The following is a 16,520-nucleotide window of genomic DNA, read 5'->3' as shown; positions in this document are numbered from 1 at the left end:
TAGAAAGATTCTCCACCTCGCTGCTCCCTGTCAGGCCAGCAGATGCCAGCAATGCCCGTGAACACAAAGGGCAATTTGCACCACGCCCAAAGCAAGAGCCCTGGTCTCTATGAACTTTTCTGTGTTTGGGGAGCACTTCTTTGTTTTCTTTCTCAGACACATGTCTTCCTGATTTCAGCAAACTTATAGGTTGCATTTGTCCATACTCACTGCAGAGTATGTGTGCACAGGGCAAACGTTTCTACTCCACAGTAGAAAACCTGGACGCGCCCTTGTGGAGTTAACACCCAGCTAATCACCACACCTTGTGCTGGGAGTGCAAGGCAAGCTGAGATCCCAAAGGCCTTTCTGGGCACAAGCCCAACAGGCGTGCCACCTGGGCTGGGCTGGATTTCCACTGGGTGTCTGCGGAGCTACCAGATTACCCTCGAGGCAATCATTAAAAACAAACCAGCCTGTACAGATTTTTAGGAAGATGTTTGGTAATGGCTACAGATTTAAGCAGCTCCTCCGTTATTGGCACAGAAAGTTCCCCATGCCTTAGCTGTGGCTAACCTGGTCTCTGAGCTGGACTGTGTACACACTGAGTCTCTTACGGGGCATCACAATTTTCAGTTCCCCATGCCTTAGCTGCGGCTAACTTTGGTCTCTGAGCTGGACTGTGTACACACTAAGTCTCTTACGGGGCATCACAACTTTCATCTCCCACTTGTTTCCAGAGATCTTCGGCATGTACGCCACCCCCATCATTTTTATTTTATGTTTTGGTACAGGGTCTCACTCTGCAGGCCTGCCTGGATTAGAACTCACTATGTGGACCAAGCTGTCCTTGAACTCCCTAGTACTGTGATCAAAGATGTACACCACCACATCCAGTCCAATTATTTTTAATAGAGATACTTGTACCATTTTACAAAAAGTAAAAATAAATTTACAGTACATGAATTTTCCCAATTCTTCTTACAGCAGAGAGAATTTTCCTATGAATTCAGCTGAAGTCTATCCTTCCAAGAGCATTCTGGAAGAATATTGTCTAATGAGTACAGAATTTGTATCCACCCTCAATTGGACTGCTAACTCTGGGTCCATGTTGTGCAAATAAAACTTCTATTTGTGAAGTTTCTGGAAGCCGATTCTATCCAGCCCCATATGGCAGTAGCCCAGATTCTCAGCTATTCTTTATTTACATCGATCCACAGAGAGGTATCCAAAAGCTTTGGACATACATTTATTTTCCCTTTTTGTGTATATGTGTGGTATAAGTATGTGTTTATGTGTGTGCACATATGTGGATCCATGTGTGCATGCATACTCAAGTGTATAGGTTAAAGGTCAATAGTAGGCATTCTCAAGTGCTCTTGACCCTACTTTTGGAGCTAGGGTTTCACTGAAGCCACAATTCATTACCAGTTTGGCTAGATTGGCTCCAGAACCCCCCCCCCCCTTTCTCGGTGCTGGGATTGCAAGTGCACACCAAGAGCCTGGCTTTGTATGTGGTGCTCCAGATCCAGGCTCAGGTTCTCCAGCCTGCACAGCAAAGCACTGAGCCATCTCTCCATCTCTGCCTGTGGTGCTCAGACTCAAGCATGTGTCAGAACCTCCTCAGGCTGCAGCTGTGCCCACAGAGCCTGGCTCTGCTGGTCTGAGGGGAGGCCTGGGAACTGGTGGTTTGGACCACACAACAGGTGTGTCTAATGGGCAGCCAGACGGAGAAGCACTTGTTAGAGAGTTAGCAAGGATCTCAGGCCCCAAACCTTATAAACTCTGAAGTGCCAGAGGGTAAAGCTAGTTGCTGTGGGCTTCAAAGAGGCCTGTGATTTGTCAGTTAACGAGGGAAGCTCTGGAAAGGCTATCCAAATGGAAACCTGCACACCCACACATTACCTGGCTATGCAAACCTGGCGCCTTCGGCATAAGGGCTCACAGTGTACTTGAGGAATGGCCTAAAACACAGTTCCCATATAAGCCCCTGCCCCCACCCCAGACTCTGTCAAGTCATCTCATCTTTCCATATTTTATTTTTCCTACAAAACCGGGATAATAACCTTTGTCAGAGAGCCTATGGAATTACAGTGACAATTTAAAAGGCCCCTGGGCTGTGTACTAATTGCCAATTAGCTGGAAAGAGACTCCCAGTGGCAGCAGATGCCCTTCACGGTCCTACCTCGTGCACGCATCTCCAAGGCTCACCTCTCTTTTCTCTTCTCGAAGCCTTTCTGCACTAGTGTCTACAACAGGCGGGTACAGTCCATCTGCTGGACCATATGGCTCGTCACGGCTCGAGTAAACACCTCTGAGGGGGGCAGCTGACTGCGCAAGCGAAGTGTGCCAGGTGTCCAAGAGATTTAGGAGGGTCATGGTTTTCATGACAGGCAAAACTCATCTGTCAGCCCATTTCCCTTGATGTCTCAGATGGAAATCCCATTGTGTAGGGCTGGAGAGATAGCTCAGTGGTTAAGAGCACTGGCTGCTTCTTCTGAGGACCTGAGTTCAATTCCCAGCACCCATATCTGGTGGCTCACAACTGCCTGTAAACCCAGCTCTAGCAGACATGACACCTCTGACCTCTGTGGGCACTGGCATTCATCATACACACACACACACACACACACACACACACACACACACACCCCTGCTCACATACTTATAAATCTTCAAAAAGAGAGAAAACCCCACTGTGCTCTAACCGGCACTTGAAGTTGGCATTACTGACATTGGGATCGGACTGAATGTTAGATGTGGTCAGTGGGGTGACACTCACATATAGTTGGTCATGGATGTTGGCTCCATGTTTCAGCAAGGTCTCCACCACTGGCATGTGCCCATACTGACTGGCAGCCAACAGGGCAGTGCCGCCATCCTAAGGAAGGAAAGGACAGTGCATTGCATGTGGTGCAACTTGCATTTTACCAAGCATGCTCTTCACATAGAGTGGGAAGAGCATATTCCCAGAGATAATGAACACATCTTCCTTCTGTTATCTCTTTTACCTTCTTTTATTTTTAAAGACTTATTTTATTTTTATTTGTATGTATGTGTATGCCTGTGTGCCCAAGTGTATGACATGTATATGTGGGGTGCCTGGAGAGTCCACAGTGGTCAGAAGAGATGTTGGGTCCCCTGGAACTGGAGTTGCAGAAGACTGTGAGGTACCTAACACGGGTGCTGGACACTGAACTCTGGTCCTGTGGAAGAGCACCAGGTGCTCTTAACCATGAAGTCGTCTCTCCAGTCATTCACCTTTTCTTTTTTTCTTTCTTTCCCTTTCCTTTTCTTTCCTTCCTTCCTTCCTTCCTTCCTTCCTTCCTTCCTTCCTTCCTTCCTTCTTCCTTCCTCCCTTCCTTCCTCCTTTTCCTTTCTTCCTTCCTGTCTTTTTTTTTTTTTTTCTCTGCAACAGGGTTTCTCTGTGTGACAGTCCTGGCTGTCCTGGAACTTGCTCTGTAGATCACACTGGCCTCGAACTCACAGAGATCTGCCTGCCTCTGCCTCCCGAGTGCTGGGATTAAAGGTGTGCACCACCACTGCCTGGCTCACATTTTCTTTACAATCATAAAGATTTCATCTTGAGGACGTGCGCTTGTTGTGCACTTGTGTAACCTGCCAGGGACACAATGCAGTTACCTCACCAAGCTATTATCAATATGAAATATCCTGTACCAAATGAGGAAGTGCAGCCCACGTCCAGGCGCTGCCAAGCCATCTCAGAGTCACCAGAAAAGCCTTCCACAGCTTTTGCCCAGAGGCCCAAAGGGCCCAAAGGGCCCAAAGGGCAAGCGTTGACTTCTCCTTTGGTGCTATTTGGTTTTAAGCCACTGAGTTTAAGATGTTTAACTGCCTACAGCCATAGTTTTTATGGAACAAGAGAGGCCTCTGTTTAAAGAGCGGATGATGATGACACCATGGTCCACGTGCTTCTCACTGTCGTACTTAGCATTTCCCCTGAACATGTGCCAATTTGTCCGGGTCTCTCTAAAGCACGGGCGCTGAGACTAAGCAGAGTGCTGTAATCACGTGTGATCAGAGTGGGCATCCCTTTGTTCCGTCAACTCCGCTTTTATCTCTAAGGCTGGAATCAGACCAAGCACTTATGCCAACCACATCACAGCATTGACTCAGTGAGTCTGTGGTCAGGGAGCCATTAATGGCTTTCCTCGGGTGCCTCTGGTAAGGCAGCAGCTTTCCACCTCGGAGTGATGTTTGGCTCTGTGAGTTCTGATGTGGAGACTTAGGCTAATTATGAGCAATTCAATACATGTGACTTAACTAAAATACTAATTATAAATATGATAGTGAAGTTCCTAAATTTGGGCCCAGTTTTTTTTTTCTTTTCTTTTCTTTCTTTCTTTTTTTTTTAATTTTATCTAAAGCAAATTCTACCCTCAGAAGGTCTAATTCATAAGGTCTTGGGTAACCTTTTAACTAGTCATGTGGGGGATGGCTGTGATAGTCAGGTGCAGGTGGCCTTACCTGTAAAATGTCTGCTATAGAGTTCTTGTGTTCATAGTTCAAGGGCCATCCTGGTGCATGGTAGTAGCTAGACAGGGCCTGGAGGGGGGACTGTCTGCTAAGGATCAGGGCTGAACCAGTCTTGAAGGGTGGGAGATGGAGGGAGAGGGGCAGAAGGCTGGGGCTGGTGACAAGAGGGGGAACATACATTGCTTGATAGCAGCAATGACTATTGTGCCTTTGAAGCTCAACTTTTGCTTCTTTCTGCCTGATGAGGTAAGAGAATAGTAAAATACAGTGGCTCTGACAGAGGACCAGACTCTTTTATTAAAAACATTTTCAGGCTACAAGTTGCACGCAGTTAATAACAAAGAGGGTGATTATTAAAACCAAGTCAGTCTTGATGACAGGTTCACATCAAAACTCAGAACCTCCTGACATTCACTTCTGCCTACAGAAAGCTCTTCAAACTGCTGTGGTTGACCTCATGGAACTACTCATCCTGGATTCTGCCTTCTGTGGATTTGTGGGAGCCAAGTGGCTCCTACATAAAGGCTTTAGCCAATATTAACTTGTTAAGCAAGAAACTGACTGGAGTAGACATGTGGTCATGTATAACCATTCTGACTTAGTTCTGGACTGGAGATTTAGGGTCAGTGAACTTGTAACATGTGTGTATGAGCTGGCATATGAACTATGTGCATGTATGTGCGTAGGCATGCCCATGTGGGTGCCTGCGGAGGCCAGAGGCTGACTTCATGACATCTTTCTCAATTGCGGTTTCAGTTTCTGTTTTTGAGACAGTGTCTGTTACTAAACCTGGAGCATGTCATCTTATCTACACTGCTTGCCTTTGGGGTCCTCATGTCTCTCTTGCTCCTCACCCGCAGGGCTGAAAGTATAGATGCATGCCACAGTGCCTAGCTCACTAGGACCAAGTCATACTTCCAATAACTCCTATTGGAACTAATATAAAAATAGAATAAATACAGAAATAGGGCTGTTAGACAGACACATGGCTATAATTTAGTGTCCCTGAACAGAAAATAAATGATGCAAGAAAGAGCTAAAGTAATTCCCCATGAAATTTTCCAAGTATAAAACTTAGAAGGAATCCCAGAGACTGGCCAACCCTGAACCACTTGTAACCCCATGAAACCCACTTCCTTCGGCTTCAGAATCTTCCAGCAAGAGAAGCACATATTTGTGCCACAGATTAGGAGAAAATGAATGGTGGTTGCAGAAGGTCTTAAAATGGTGTAAAAAAAAAATCAAGATCTCCATTTTCTTACTTTGGTCCTACATTCAGTGGATGCTCCAAATCCAAAGAGAAATCTCACGACGTCATTGTGGCCTTGCTGGGCAGCAAAGAACAGGGCAGTTGTACCTGACTGGGAGAGAGGGGACGGCTTTAAAGAGACATTAACAAAATTAATTTGCAAATAAAACAGAGGGTAGTATCTTTGCACAGACACTTCCTAGCTCCACGAGAGCCACATCTGATTTGTTGTGATTTTCTTCCTTTTTTGAAACGTTTTTAAATGTGTTTTGTCTGTACATGTGTCAGTGCACTGTGTGTGTGTGTGTGTTGTGTGTGTAGTGCCCACGGAGGCCAGCATAGTGCATAAGATCTGGAAGGGCAGTCAGTGCTCTTATCACTGAGTTACACCTCTAGCCCCTGTTGCTAGTTCTTGATGAGAGAAATAAAATGAGAGGAAGACTTCATTCTTGTACGGAAGGATGGTCCTCCCCCAGAGGGTCAGACTGCATCCTGATTCCAGGATGGTCCTCCCCCAGAGGGTCAGACTGCATCCCGATTCCAGGATGGTCCTCCCCCAGAGGGTCAGACTGCATCCCGATTCCAGGACATACCACTGCTCTATATCATGAAGGATGAAACCGAGGATCTGGAGAGGAGGCGCTCTGCTCTGCAGGAATCCTTTTGTACACTGTGAAGCTCTGTCACTGTGGTTGGTTTAATAAAGAGGCTGACTGGCCAATAGCTAAACAGGATAATGCTGGGAAGGAGAAGGGTGGAGTCAGGAGTCACCAGACACAAAGGGAGCAGGATGAACGTGCCGTGCTAATAAAGGCACTGCCATGTGGCAGAGCATAAATAAGGAATATGGGTTAACTTAAAATGTAAGAGCTATTTAGCAAAAGCCTGAGCTATTGGCCGAGCATTTGTAATTAATATGAGTCTCAGTGTGTTTATTGGAGAGTGGCTACGGGACAGAAACTTCCCCTACAGCACTCATTCTGCATCACCTGGACTGTGATGAGCGTCCTTTTAAGTGCAAAACAGAACCAAACCCCTTGCTAAACTCTGTGAACTGTGCCACAGTAGCACGGGCCTATAATCCCAGCCATCAGCAGGCTGAGGCAACAAGATCGAAAGTTTGAGGCCAGCCTGGACCTCATAGTGTACCCTATCTCAAAAACTCAAACTAAGCTCAAAAAAAAAAAAAAAAAAAAAAAAAGAAAGCAAAAAGCCCAGAAAGAGTGAGACGAAAATCTTGTTTGCAAGAGCTAAAACATGGGAGCAGTGGTAACGTCCATCTGTGGGCAAACGGTAGTGACATGGCATTGCCGACAAGGCAGAATTCTATTTAGCTTTAAAAGGAAGGGGATGATGACAGAGACCACAACATGGATGGAAGGTAAAGATTTGTTACACGGAGGAAGCCTGTTCCACAAGGACAAACACTGTTAGATTCTGCTACGGTGTCTGAAGAACACAAACTCATGCAGACAGAAAGTAAGGAGTTGGTTGCTAGCAGCTGGGGCAGGGAGGAGGAGGAGTTATTATCTAGTGGGCACAGCCACTGGGAAGATGCAGCCGTGGTTACACAGCACTGAGAATGTATCCACAGTACCATAGCTGCATATTTTAAGATGGTCAGTTTTGTGCATATTTACTATGGTAAGGATAATAAATAAGACTGATGGAGAGGGCTATTTGTCAGGAGAGACAACGAGGCCACACATGTGATGACTGGGGTGCTGCAGGCACAGCCAGGGGACGGGGTAACACCAGCTCTAGAGGCAGCAGAGGCCTCTAGCAGGCATGCCCAACCTTGACACTGTAGCCCAACACTGCCGTCTCCTAAGACCCTGCTTGGGGACTGTGCAAATGAGCTGCAAATAATTCACCAAAGTCTCCTAATATTTCCAGGAAGTTCACGGTTTTGTGCTGAGCCCCACTCATAAGTATTCTGGGTGCTTATGGCCTAGAGGCCATGGCTTGGTTATGCCTAAAGAGGGAATGAGGCCCAACCTACTCTCCGAATTTAGATTTCTGGCCTCCAGATCTACTAGATAATTAATTTCTGTTTTCTTAAACCATCCAGTTCATGGTGATCTGTTGTAATGGCTACAGGCAACAAATATTCTTGGTACAGTGTTTGGGGAAACCAGAATAAATTAAAACATGGAAGAATTCTGGTGGCAGAATTGTGGTTCCTGAATTTAGTAATTCAGAGTAGCAAACAATCAATGCAAAGAAGAAAAGAAAGAAGAAAAGGATGCGAGGGGTGAAGGAATCTGAACAATTTACTTACAAATCCTCTAGCTGGAGGTCAGGGCAGAAATGGACAAAATATTTTTCAAAACTGGACATATTAACCACTAGCAGTCTAACTTCACGTTTTAGGCCGACTCAGACATGGTATTTTTAGCATGTTTCCTTCGAAGCCTAGCCAAAGACTGGTACCCAAATCATAATGTCACACGAACAAATTCTTGATAGCACAGCCGGGCCAATGCATGTCATTTCTATGAAGTTGCTCATCATGGGGATATCTGGGAAGAGGGGTCACAGCGGGAATGAGAGGGAATGAGGGGGCAATGACAGTGAATGTAATCGCACTGCACACAGAGAAGGAATCGCAAAAAATAAAATAAATAAATAAAAAAGAAGAAGAAGAAAAGAGAAGATGCCCATCCCCTTTACAGTTGGCTTTTGGTGAAATGACGCACTTCTCCAGGCTCCGAGAAAAGCCCTCTTCCCAGAGCTCACCTGGATGGGAGGTATTGATTCCAAGGAGGCCTGAGGGCTAAGGGAGCAGCCCAGGTCCTGTGGACTGCACTGGTCACTCTGCGATCCACTCTGAAGGGGGCAGGACACTGGGTCACAGCATCTAACAGCTTTGCAGGTTTAATACCCTACCTCCTGCTAGGCCCCAAGAAGAAAGGTGCCCTGACCTTTCCCAGAGCCCTTCTGCTTGCTCTGAGGTTTCCCACAGACCTGAACCTACAACATCCGTGTATTGCTCTCTGACAGCGAAGAGTGCTAAGTTCCAGCATCGTTATAAAGAGGCTTTGATGAAAAACTTGGGCAAAATCAAAAAACTTGCTTCTGAAATAAAGTTTAGAGAGTACCCAGGATTCTTTCTGGTGTTTTATTAAGAGAAAATATTTATTTTTCAGCAATTTTTTGATACATTAACTAAAATGATGATCATAGCAGCTGAGGTAATTTTTATGTATAAAGTCTTCAGTATACAAGCTTTCCTTCTGAAGCCCAGGACTCCAGGCTGACTTCCGGAAGCTTTCAATCAGCCACCATGCTGGATCGCTACAGTGTCTGCCCTCAGGACCAGTTAGGCTAGCAAGCTCTGTATGTTCTGTATGTCTAGGAAAGCAAGGTTATAGAAATTCTAAGAAAACATTCTGATGCTGCAAATGGCTTAACAGTGGGGCATGGTTTAAGTCTGCTGCAAAAGTATATTCCAAAGCTCCCTGATGGGGTTTTCCTCCAGGTTAGTACTTATATTGCCCGAGGCTGGCATGGGCTCAGGAGCTTAGAGCAACTGCTGGAAATGCCCACAGCATTGTCATCTGGGACACAATTTATCTCTGGATTGAATGTGCTCCAGTCCAGTCCTCAAGAGCTATTGTCCTCAGGGCATGAAGGTTTCCATCTGCTAGTTTAGTTGAGTCATTGTGACCAAATGAATGAATAAACATAAAACCACAAAGCCACACACCATCTAGAAGCCCACTGTTTCTCTTTTCTCTGCCCTTCTCAGTTGTTCTCAAGAGGTTTTTGTACACAGTGTACATGCCCTTTGGGACTGAATTTTTGAATAAGCAGCTCTGGACTGCATTGTTTTTATTAGAGAAAACCCGTTTTGTGTTTTAAACAAGGACTATAAAGCAGAAAGAGAAAAAGATGTGGGTAATTTTAAAATACATCTCTAAATGAGCTTAAACATCTCTATCCCAGAGAAACATTTTATTTCAGCAGCTGATGTGAAGAACGGTGCGAAACAAGGACCTAGTGTTGTGAAGATTGCCCAGGAGAACCTTGTGTGAGAAGACAGGCCAAACTGAATGCGGTGTCTACACTGCTTCTCTCTGTAGACCAGTCTCGCAAGGGCTGTGGGTCAGTGGTTGTTCATCTGCAGTTCACAGACCAGGCCTCTAAGACTTAGTGGTAGGTGAAGGCCCGTCGGAGGTAAGGCTGATTGTGGAATCAGGCTAAAGGAAGAAAGTCAAGGGTCCACTGTTTCTAGGACCTGCCCCTAGATGTCCATCTCATACCTGGGTCTGTGTGAACTGAGAGGCCAAATTTACACATCTCCCCAAGGCTAAGTCTAACCAGGCCCTGCATCAGCTTGGAAATATATGAGGCCTCCTCAGACCCGACCTCCAAAGCATGTTAAAATGCTGTCGCCATCTTGCCACTTCTCTAGGTTGGGCCACAGCTGGAGCCTCTGAAGAGACCACGCCCCCAACCTTGATCAACGGGCCAACATTTTACTTCACCGTCCCCCCATGTGACCCTTTTGGAGAACTTACTTAATACCAGTGCCAGGCGGAAAAGAGATTTGTAAGTGTTGTTTTGTGAAGACCAAGTTTCATGATGAATAGGCTGCAGACAAAAAAATACAGTGATATCTGGGAAATTCCTATAAATTCTACAGTATCTCATCCCAAGAGAGGAAGAAGTACTGATTCATGTCTGAGACAAAAATGTTTGACTGTCCTGGGCTTCAGGAGGAAAGTTTGTATACTGAAGACTTAATTCACCTTTCAGAATGAAATCTAGATCCTATCGGCTAGGGATTATTGTACATGACAGATTTTATGCACAAAAATTAACTCAGCTGCTATGATCATCATTTTAGTTAATGTATCAAAAAATTGCTGAAAAATAAATACTTTCTCTTAATACAAAAAACACCAGAAAGAACCCTGGGTACTCTCTAAACTTTATTTCAGAAGTAAGTTTTTTGATTCTGTCCAAGTTCTGTCATCAAAACCTCTTTATAACTGTGCTAGTATGGACCACACCTGGTTTGGATGTGTCGTCCAAAGATTCAGAGCCAGGAGCTGAGTGTCCATGTGGTGATATGGGGGAAGTGGAACCTTTAAGATGTAGGCAACAGGGTGAGGTGGTTGTGGGTAGAACTACAGTGAGTGTTAGTAGAGAGTAAGGATTAGTGTGATCTCCTGGAGGGGCTAGTTCTCACAAGCATGGCTTGTTAAAAAACAAGCGTACTTTGTGCTCCGTCTCTTTTGCTTGTGGTCATTTCTTTCTCCTCTCTGTAACTGTGTCATCCTCACAGATGCTAAACAGATGTGAGGCAGCCAAGGAAGCCCTCACAGATGCCAAACAGACACAATTCCTAATCTGAGATTTTCAGTCCTGAAAACTGTGAACTAGATAGCCCTCTATTTTTAACATAAAATACCCAGCACCAGTTACTCTGTTATGATTGTACAGACAAATGAATGCACTTGAAGATGGTTCATTCCTAGAGTTTATTTTAGGCAGAGTAAACTCTGCATGGGCTTTGGTGTGCAGCAAGGCAATGGCAACTTTTATCCTCTTAAGCAGTTTACTGCCTTAAAGACCGCAGACCTCTTATCCTGGGCATTTTTATTCACATGCACAACCTGACTTACCTCTCTCTGGAGGTTGATGTCTGCGCCCTGCAGAACCAGCTCCCTCACGCAGTCTATGTGGCCAGCGTAGGAGGCGACCATGAGGAGTGTGGTGCCGTGCTGCACGGAGGGAAGAGATGAACGTTATGCTCTTATTGTAGAGAAGAGCCTGGAGACTACAGAGATGTTAGCTTCCCCCAGACAGGGCACATGAGATGACTGGCTCAGGTAACTGTGAAGCTGACTGCATGGGAAAAGCAAACCGATAAATTCCCACTGTTACAAATTCACTTACATCCATCTCCTTCAGAAACAGTGCAAGTGAAACATCTAGACACAATTTTAAGTCAACAACGATACAATGTTCTCATTTTATGACCCACATGGGATGACTCCTGATTCAAAACACTGCTATTAATGCAAAAGTGAGTTGAATGTTACCAGCTGCTTTCCTGCATTTGGAAGGGTTTTATTGTTCTTATAAGTTGATCGTTTCCACTCCCAACCTTTCCCTCTTTCCCTTCATACCTCCATGTCCTCTCCTGTCTCCTCTCTGTAAAGCTGAATTCAATCAGTGCTGTCTGCTACCATGTTCACTGATGGTTTGTTCTTGTGCAGGCGTGTGCAGACATGTGCCATGTGCAGGTGTGTGCAGGCATGTGCAGGCGTATGCAGGCATGTGCAGGTGTATGCAGACATGTGCCATGTGCAGGTGACCACAGCTGCAGTGAGTTCATGAGATCTGTGACCATGTCATTGTCCAGAGGACACTATTTGAACTAATTGTCTTTTAAATTGTCTAAATTGTCCTCTCTCTCTCCCTCCCTCCCTCTCTCTCTCTCTCGAACTACATAACGAGTCTGTGTCTAAAAAAAATTTTCTGTTTTATTTATTTATTTTTTGAAGAAGTGGGAGTTTATTTAGAAAAAGTTTTAACTAAGATTTAGGCATTAAATTAAGGGAAAGAAGGAGACTCTCAGGAAAAAGATGTCCATGTCATCAACTATGGACATGGGCTTCTTAAGAGTCAACCACATTTTATTTTAATTAAAAAAGTCTTTTGATTTCTTCTTTGACTCGTTCAGTAATGTTTTGTTTAATTTCCATGAGTTTCTGTAGTTATGAGAGAGTCTTTAGCTGCTGACTTTAACTTTTATTGCATTGTGTGGTCAGAGTATTCACGGGGTTAGTTCATTTTTTCTGAGTTGTTAAGAGTGTTTTTGTTTCTCAGGATGTGGTCTGTTTCGAGAAACTTCCATGAGCTGCTGAGTAGAATGTAAATTCTTTGGGGCCTGAGTGGAATGTTCTGTAGATAGCTGTTAGGCCCATTTCATGGATGATGTCTTTTAATTCTGGCTTCTCCGTTTATTTACTGTTGAATTCCTTCCCCTGGAGTCGTCCTGACTGGCGTGACAATCTTTCTATCCCTAACTTCTTCCTGAATGTGGACAACTTTTATTTAGATGAGAAATAGGCTAATTCTTGGTGCTGCGGAATGAATGTGTTCTCCAAAACTCATGTTGAAATCTAATTCTCATTGCAGTGACTTTAAGAGGCAGGCCTTTTAGGAAGTGATTAAGACAGGAGGGACTTGCCCCCAAGTGGGATTAGTACTCACCTGGAGGGGGGGCCTCCTGCCCTGTTCTACAGACAGGGTTCTTAGCAGACACCAAATCTGCTGGCACCTGGGTCTTGATTTCCCAGCCAACATGACTGTGAGCAATAATTTCTGTTGTTTATAAACTACCCAGGCTCAGGTACTTTATTACAGCACTTCAAGTGAACTCTTGGTTTAAAGACAATTTGTTTAAACACACTTTAAATACATCCTTCTACATGAGATGTAAAATATATATATATATATATATATATCACAAATCACACTGTTTTCAAAATGAAGAAGCAGAAGAAAGTATCAAGCACTTAACTTGGTCATTTAAAAGAGAAAAGAGGCTGGAGAGGCTCAGGGGTTAAGAATGCATACTGCCAGTGCAGAAGGGCCATGCTTCCAGAGGCTGGAGAGGCGCAGGGGTTAAGAATGCATTCATGTGACATAAATGCACACAGATATACATGCATGCAATTTTAAGAAAATTTTTAAAAGGGGAAATAACCCTAAAAATAAAGTTAATCTATAAAAGAGAAAGGAAAAAAACTTAGGCCAATCCATTTGAAAGAAAAGATGAATAAAATAAATAGCAAAAATATACCTTTATAGATTGATTACATTTCAGCTTTATACTATGATCAATTGATTCACTAGAGAAAGAGCATAAAAGGCATCCTAGTAAACACACAATAACTTCCCTTTAATTTAAAACCCTTAGCTTGACAGATTTTTGATTCCTAGAATATTAAGAGTATTTCATTTTATTGACTGAAGTTAAAAATATATTTTAAAACAAACTGGTTTTGAACAAAGCATATATAAATGTATATAAAGGTAGTGAGACCCAAAACAAAAAACATTGAAATACACGTATTAATATATCTAAAAAAAAGTTGCAAGAATCTTGCAATTCACATCAATATTGCTAAATAGATGAGCAAAGCAAAAACAATTAGCAAAGATGGAATTAGTTTAGGACCCCCAGGCATGGCAGTATAAAGTGGGATTAGTTTAGGACCCCCAGGCATGGCAGTATAAACCTGTTCCAGTGAAGCAAGAGATGGGGCCAAAAGAAAGAGCCAGCCAGCGAGTCCAACAAGTATCAGGGTAGCTTTGACTGTGCACTGAGACTCTGTTTCAGAAAATTAAAACAAAAATCCAGGAAACCCAGGTGAACAGTGTCAGCAAATCAAAGCTTTGGACATGCAGTATGTGGTCTAGAGACTCAATATTTGTTCTCTACATCTTTGGAAAAGTCTGAAAAATGCTGCTTGGATTGAGAACAATTCCCCAGAAAGCCCCCTCGGGGCACTCTGCATCCGAAAGTTCCCTGCCGGTTTCTTAGGTGGTGTAATGGGAAGTGGCAGCCTAGAGATCAGTCACCACAATCAGTGAGAGTCCTAGAACCCAGATTCCACGATGCCACGCGGAAGAGGCAGATGTCCAGCAAGGACATCCAAGGGGAGCGAAGTCTTGCACTGTCCCTACACATCTCCTTGTCCCTCCATACCTCTGACGGCCCTCAGGAGCAGCGAGATGCCTGAGACCACCGTCATTTAGATGTGTGAAGCAGACACTTCCTAAGATTTCCGGAAAGGTCCTGGTAAGTAACTACTAAATTTATTTTAAAATGTCATTTCTTTTATTATTACTTTATCTGTATGATGTGCATGCGTTGGGGGAGGTGTGCACACTACAGCACACCTGTGGAGGTCAGATGACAACTCAGTGGAGTCCGTTCTCTCCTCCGCCTGTCTATGAGCTCCTGACTCCAACCCAGTCCACCAGGCTAGTGGCCAGCATGCTCACCTGCTGAGCCATCCCTCTAGAGGAGTAATGGATAAGCATACTTATTTATTAGTCTATTCGTGGGAGCAAAAATCTTGTCAAAACAGCTGCTGGACAGATAGACACAGCATGAGCCCTGTCGGAAGGGTGGTAGCACAGGTAACTCAGGGCACCAGAAAAGGTGGGTCTGTGAGGTCCAGCAGGGTGACCTTCAAAAGCCGGAACTCGGAGGATGTCACAGTGTCTGAAGAGGGATGACTTAAGGAAAAAAGAGGGGGAGTAGGCACCAACATGGTCAGAGGCAAAAATCACAGGTGGCATCTGGTTCCTACTCCTTCGTGATGGTCAGTGTGGGGCAGGAACTTGTCCATTGAGACCCAAGGAAGACCAGGAAGGCAGGTCCCAGGTCCCCAGGGTCCCCTTTAAGCCTGGGTTCTGACAAAGAACAGGTGGCATATTCAAATTGAGGCAATCAGAGGGGAGATTTAACAAGAGACTATGCATAAAGAAGGGGTCTGGCTGTGTAGTTCTGGGACTGAGTGACAGCAGGGCGCTGTGACTGGCCAGGCTTGGAGGTACAAAGATAACATGATGGTTCCTTCAGCCGTGTGAGCACCAGTGCCAGGCTGAACGGGTGCCCTCTGGCCCCTCCGATTCTCCTCCACCTTCTGCTTCCAGAAGATGCTTTCATTCTGGGGCATTTCTTATGACTCAGATTCCGGGCCCAGAACCATCCAGAAAAAGGTACAGAATGGATCGGGATGTTCCTGGTGACCCAGCGAAAACACTAGGGCCAATCTTGCCATTTCTTCCTGGGGCTGCCGGGGGTTTTCACTCTGCAAATTTGTGCATCAAAGTTGAAAATAGCAGAGCCCGTCTCAAGGAAGACATAAGGCTCCTTTGGAAACATTTTGTTTCAAACCACAAAACCATCTCCTTATTTGAGGTCCTCCTTGTGCCCGAGGATGTGGAGAAGTCTTGCTAAACAGAAAATTGATGGCTTCTGGCTGGGGGAAATGACCGGAGGCCATGGAGGCTTCAGTTTCTCGGGCTTTGCATCCATGTATGAAAATCACAGCAATCACGGCAGCCCACACGTGCTCTAGAATACCCTCTCTTCCTCCTCCTGCCCTCTCCCTCCCTCCCTCCCTTCCTTTCTAACAGTTGTTTACTAAACAGCCCTTTAGTCTTGGAACTTGCCAGTCTCCTTCCCAACTATGCCGGAGACCTTCTTTTCTGCGTGGGCAACCACTGCTTTCTGACTTGCTCAGCATGTTTCTGGGCCCACCACTGCACCTTAGGATTTTTGGAAAAGAATAAAGCAAGCAAAGACAAGAACAAGTATGAGCATGTGAAGGAAGCACATGCATGCCTGGTGCGTGCACAGGCGTGCTCTGGCATGCAGATACCATGTTTTTCCATACACTGTCTCTGCAGTCCACATCCACACGACCACTGTTTAACAGCAGCTTCAGCAGGGCCAGGTTTCCCCTCCTCGCTGCCCAGAATGCAGCATTGGCAAGCGGGGTTTCCTTCTGCAAGAGTGGAAACAAATGGGGTCTTAAGATAGATGTCCGCGATCATAGCTGCTTCTGTGCACACAGATCACACCTTTGCAAAGGGAGATTTTCCCGATGAGGCATGACCACAGCAAGAACGCCCTCCAGTGTGTAGAATTCCAGTGTTTCATTTACAACCTCTGGCCCAAGGTTGTCCCCAGAGCAGCGCTCCAATGGACCACAGCCAGTACCTCACCTCCCGTCAAAGCCTTGACTTCCTGCCTCTG

The 16,520-nt window shown here is 45.1% G+C and overlaps 1 protein-coding gene across 1 annotated transcript in view; it reads right to left on the bottom strand.

The window, feature by feature from the left end:
* Window positions 1–16,520, bottom strand: part of Ankrd29 (ankyrin repeat domain 29) — a 52,461-nt gene that overhangs the window by 21,170 nt on the left and 14,771 nt on the right. The window contains exons 2-5 of the mRNA XM_057788742.1: window positions 16,159–16,269; window positions 11,359–11,457; window positions 5,739–5,837; window positions 2,762–2,860 (exon numbers count right to left, since the gene is read on the bottom strand). Coding sequence (XP_057644725.1) covers window positions 2,762–2,860; window positions 5,739–5,837; window positions 11,359–11,457; window positions 16,159–16,269 — 408 coding nt within the window. The remainder of the gene's footprint in view (window positions 1–2,761; window positions 2,861–5,738; window positions 5,838–11,358; window positions 11,458–16,158; window positions 16,270–16,520) is intronic.

The sequence above is a fragment of the Chionomys nivalis genome, chromosome 14 (assembly GCF_950005125.1).
Source record: "Chionomys nivalis chromosome 14, mChiNiv1.1, whole genome shotgun sequence".
In the NCBI taxonomy this organism is placed as follows: Eukaryota; Metazoa; Chordata; class Mammalia; order Rodentia; family Cricetidae; genus Chionomys; species Chionomys nivalis.
The sequence above is the reverse complement of the archived record's forward strand: the minus strand, read 5'-3'. Positions and strand labels throughout refer to the sequence as shown.